The sequence below is a fragment of the Nematolebias whitei genome, chromosome 3 (assembly GCF_014905685.2).
Source record: "Nematolebias whitei isolate Nwh7 chromosome 3, NemWhi1, whole genome shotgun sequence".
NCBI lineage: Eukaryota > Metazoa > Chordata > Actinopteri > Cyprinodontiformes > Rivulidae > Nematolebias > Nematolebias whitei.
The window spans coordinates 40,439,668-40,444,200 of record NC_056500.1 but is presented as its reverse complement, the minus strand read 5'-3'; the positions used below and the strand labels follow the sequence as shown (position 1 = coordinate 40,444,200).

The window sequence follows — 4,533 nt, the reverse complement described above, 5'->3', positions numbered from 1 at the left end:
TCTTATCTTATCTTATCTTATCTTATCTTATCTTATCTTATCTTATCTTATCTTATCGTCCTCCAAACAGAGATCAATTGAACTGCCTACAACAGGTAAGATATTACATGCACATTTCTTTCCACAGAACACCACTTCAAAAGTTCTGAACTATACCTTTATTACTGAGTGGCAAGCTACATGAAGAAAACATCAGAGAAAAGATAAACAGAATACCAACAATAGTGTGCTGTCATTTTGATATTCAGAGTACCTCTTACACCTGTCCATTCCACTCAGACTGACATTTTTTTACTGTTCAAACTGGCCTGGAGGTCAATTTAGACATGAACACCGGTTCTCACAAGCACACACACATTTGCAGCTCATTTCCACGTGCTTCAGCATGCAGATAGCTCCATCACTGTCCACCAAGCAGCAGGAAGTGAGGTCATATTGAATGGCGGGTCAATATACTCATTAACCCCCGCAGTGTGTCAGGATTATAGGAGCGTCGATAAACTCGACTGACTGCGTCTCATCTGAGGGTCTATAAGAGCGCAGGAAGTCACAGCGGTGCATCGGGCCAAACGAGAAAACACAACTTGATGGTTACATTTTCAGAGCAGTCAGCCAATGAGCCGCAGGAAAGTAAATAATGGGGATGAATGTAGAGTTGTGCATTTTATTGTGCAACATGGTGAATGTTGTTAACATGGACGTGGCATGGCAAGGCATAGCAGGCAGGCTTTTAACTGAAAGCAAAGACGAAGCAACAGATTATATTTGACTTGCAGACACCATGAGTTGATTGATCTGTTCGTGAATGTGTTTTAAACGTTTCTGATAAAGTTAAGTCTACTGAGATTAGTCAGCTTCAGCACTGCACCATCACTGGTTTACATGTAACATTTCTGATACAGACATTAAAAAGATAAATTGTTCAACCGTAAATATGTCTCAGTTTCTCTGTGTTTTTTTTTCTTCATAACCCAAGAAAGGTAAACAATTTGTATCAGTGCGAGTCAAATATTTCCATTTTTAATAATAAAAAGTCTGCTGTCATTCTGTAGTATTGGTTATTTATTTGGTTATCATTCACTCGTGTCTTATGGTTTGTTTTTGGTCTACAACACTTATTTTCTACTAGTTAAAAGCTAAATATGTTGTCTACCCATTTTGAATTTATCCCAGTAGTAAACTGATAGGTAAAGAGTGAAAAAGCCTTTCAGTTTCTGATTTTATGGGTTTAGTGTCGTGTTACATTGTGACCTGTGATGAGAGCAGGGAACAGGTGGAAGAGAACTTGGAGAGGTGGAGGTATGCACTTGAAAGAAGAGGAATGAAAGTAAGACAGAGTACATGTGAATGAGAGGGAGGAGGTGCAACAGTGAGGCTACAAGGAGCAGAGGTCACTAAGGTGCAGGACTTCAAGTACTTGGGGTCCACTGTCCACGAACATGGGGAGTGTGGTAAAGAGGTGAAGAAGAGAGTCCAGGCAGGATGGAGTGGATGGAGAAAAGTTTCAGGAGTGATTTGTGGCAAAAGGGTGTCCGCAAAGGTCGAAGGAAAACAGTGGTGAGACCAGCTATGTTGTATGGTCTGAAGACAGAGACATGGACAAAAAGACAGGAGAAAGAACTGGAAGTAGCAGAAATGAAGATGCTAAGGTTCTCCTTAGGAGTGACAAGGATGGAGAAGATTAGGAATGCGATCATCAGAGGTACAGCTCAGGTTGAACAAATGGGAGATAAAGTTAGAGAGGCCAGACTGAGATGGTTTGGACATGTCCAAAGGAGGGACAGTGGTTTGGACATGTCCAGAGGAGGGACAGTGGGTATATTGGTAGAAGGATGTTAGAAATGCAACTGCCAAGAAAAAGACAAAGATGCAGTTAGAGAGGACATGGAGTTGGAGTGAGGACAGAGTGAGACGGAGGATGACTCGCTGTGGCGACCCCTGAGGGAACAACAGAACAAAAAAGAAGAAGAATGTGTCCACTGTACCTGAATTCATTTTTGTTGATTGTGTGTTTAATGCGTAAGAAGATTATCCAAAAATATTTTAAAGCCCCTTTCTTTAGAAAAGGTTATGAACAATTGTTTGCTCAATTGTTGAAGCTAATTTTTATACCATCTCCATTTTAGGAAATAGAGTCCTCTGATGAGCTAATGGCTGGTCTGAGTTGAGTCAAATAACTTCAATCTTTTTCTCAGCAGTTTATGCAAATGTTGTTTTATAAACCGCTGCACTGCTGCCAGTTTTGACAGAAACCCTTAGATACTCATGATGAAAGTACCCATCAGGCTGTATCGGACGTGCTACTGCTAGCTGCGGTTGCTTTTGTGGTTGTAAATAACCAACATGTATTTGTCATGTAATGCCAAATTGAATGCAATGTAAAGATTTATAAAATAGCATTTGCATGAAGCATCTTCAAATCTTTGAGGTTGAAGGTTTTTTTTTCACACTAAAACTGAAAAAAAAAAAAAGTTGAAGTTGTTTTAAGACGGCAACCGCTCACCTTGGTCTTTTGATGCACTCGGACTAGCTGTTAGCTCATCAGTCCAGTTAGACGTGAGCCTTTTCTCCAAACAGAGACCAGGTCAAATCAACAACAGCTCAACATATGAAACTGTTTTGCTTTGAGTGGACTAAATCTGTTGGTACAGCGACTCAGTGAGGCTGCAGTGTTTACTGAAGGAGCTACAAACATAAATTTATTTCTTAAGCTGTAGAATTAACGATAAATCAGGCTTTAGTGACCAAACAAGACTTTGGTCCATGATGTTGCCATAAACATTATAACGTGAGGTGAAATTGATGCGAGCAGAACTTCTCATGTGTATTGCACATGACAGTCATGTCAGCATCTTTTAGCTTTGTCCCCATGAGTCTGTCTGAGCCGAGCCTGCCCAATGCCTCGCCCTTACCTTGCCAGAGTCAGGGCTCACATAGAGCTCAGTGGTGGATTGGATTGGACATGATGGCTGTCTGTCAAAGAGGCGGTCCAATACCTCGATCTGCTGCGGCGAGAACAGCTCCCCTCTCATCTGCTTCCTGAGGAAGTCCCGCCCGCCGTGGCCATGTCCGTTAGCCAGCGGTGACTCCTGCAACCCTGCACAGAAGGGAAGTGATGTCAGAAAAGCTGCAGCTGGAGTTTTTATTTGTGAGGAAGTAATTTGAAATAAAAAGAACTGTGTGTCTGGCTGATGTAGCGGAGGGGAAAATTAAATGGATGGTACCAGAGGGCTGAACGCAGGATTGGAGGCAAAGGTTGATAATAAAAATCTCTAAGACAGATGTGGAGAAAGAAGTTAGTGGACTTGAAACGACTCCAGGGAACTGATTTGGAATTGAGTGACTTCATAGATAGTGGAGTCTCTGAGAAAACGGTATACAAATGCAATCTATTACTGGGTTTTCACCGTCTCTCCTTCTTGATCTCTCAAAAGTACACTCCCTCCTCTCATATAAACACAGCTCGCTGCCGTGCTTGTCGTATCACCCGTACACGCACATACACACAAATATATATAGCCTCAGTATCAGTATTAGACGGTGAGCTCTCGTATCCTGCAGTTATTGCAAGGCTGAGGGACTGAACGAGACAATTATAAGAACTCTGAGGAGTCGCAGCCCACAAATGATTAGAAAAGAGAGAAAAATATAAAGAGAAAAGGGGATGAGGGTGAAAATCCCCCGATATAGAGTCAATTCATTGCTCCAAACTGTTCCTGAGAGCCTATTTTAGTCCAGGAGGTCAGTGTGTGTGTGTGTGTGTGGGGAGGGATGACAGACAGGTGAAGAGTAAGAGACTTCAAATATCTATATTTTTCTGAAAATACAGATTCATTTGTGGCAGGCTTTGGTCTTAAACAAAGAGCAGAGTAATGTAGTGAACAGAAAGCAAAGTAACTCTAAGAGGTTTTGTAATCTCTAACCCCTTTCAGGCAAATAATAATCTATGTTTCTCCTGAGTTTAGTTAATAAATCAGGGTGATTTCCGATCAGCAGGAAACTGTTTGCTCTATCTCAGCTTAAACATCTATGACGATAATGAAAACTAGTTTAATTTCATCCACTTTGTAATCCAACATGACGGTGCATAAAAAACGTTGATAACTGAGTTTTTGTAAATCAATTCGAAACTCTTTTCGGCCAATCTCCTGTGTCTCTCTTGTTGGTATATGTGGCCCATAAGAGTATTCTTTACCATGACTCTGACAATTTTGAGAAGACTTGGCAGAGCCTAAAATACAATATCAAACAGGCCCTTGTTAAGCCAAGCCTTTAGCCTAGCCTGCAGGAAGACTTCTGCTCTTTTTGTCATACTCTATGAGGCTGACATGATTCTATCTATTGATAACTATTTCACAGAACATCACTTTAAAATGTGGAAAAATCCTTGCCAAGGTTAAATTACTATTTATTCCAAAATAACATCAGACTGTACAACTGTACTAAACCACATTTTCTGTTTTCATATTTTTCATGAACAATAGTTCAATAAATTTACATATATAAGCATGTATCTTGTATATATAGCAGAAG

General features: G+C 40.6%; 1 protein-coding gene across 1 annotated transcript in view; it reads right to left on the bottom strand.

Moving 5' to 3' along the window:
- The window catches only part of LOC119407516 (paired box protein Pax-5), a 77,827-nt gene that overhangs the window by 29,989 nt on the left and 43,305 nt on the right, over nt 1-4,533 (bottom strand). The window contains exon 2 of the mRNA XM_037674340.1: nt 2,997-3,097. Within this exon, the coding sequence (XP_037530268.1) occupies nt 2,997-3,097 (101 nt within the window). The remainder of the gene's footprint in view (nt 1-2,996; nt 3,098-4,533) is intronic.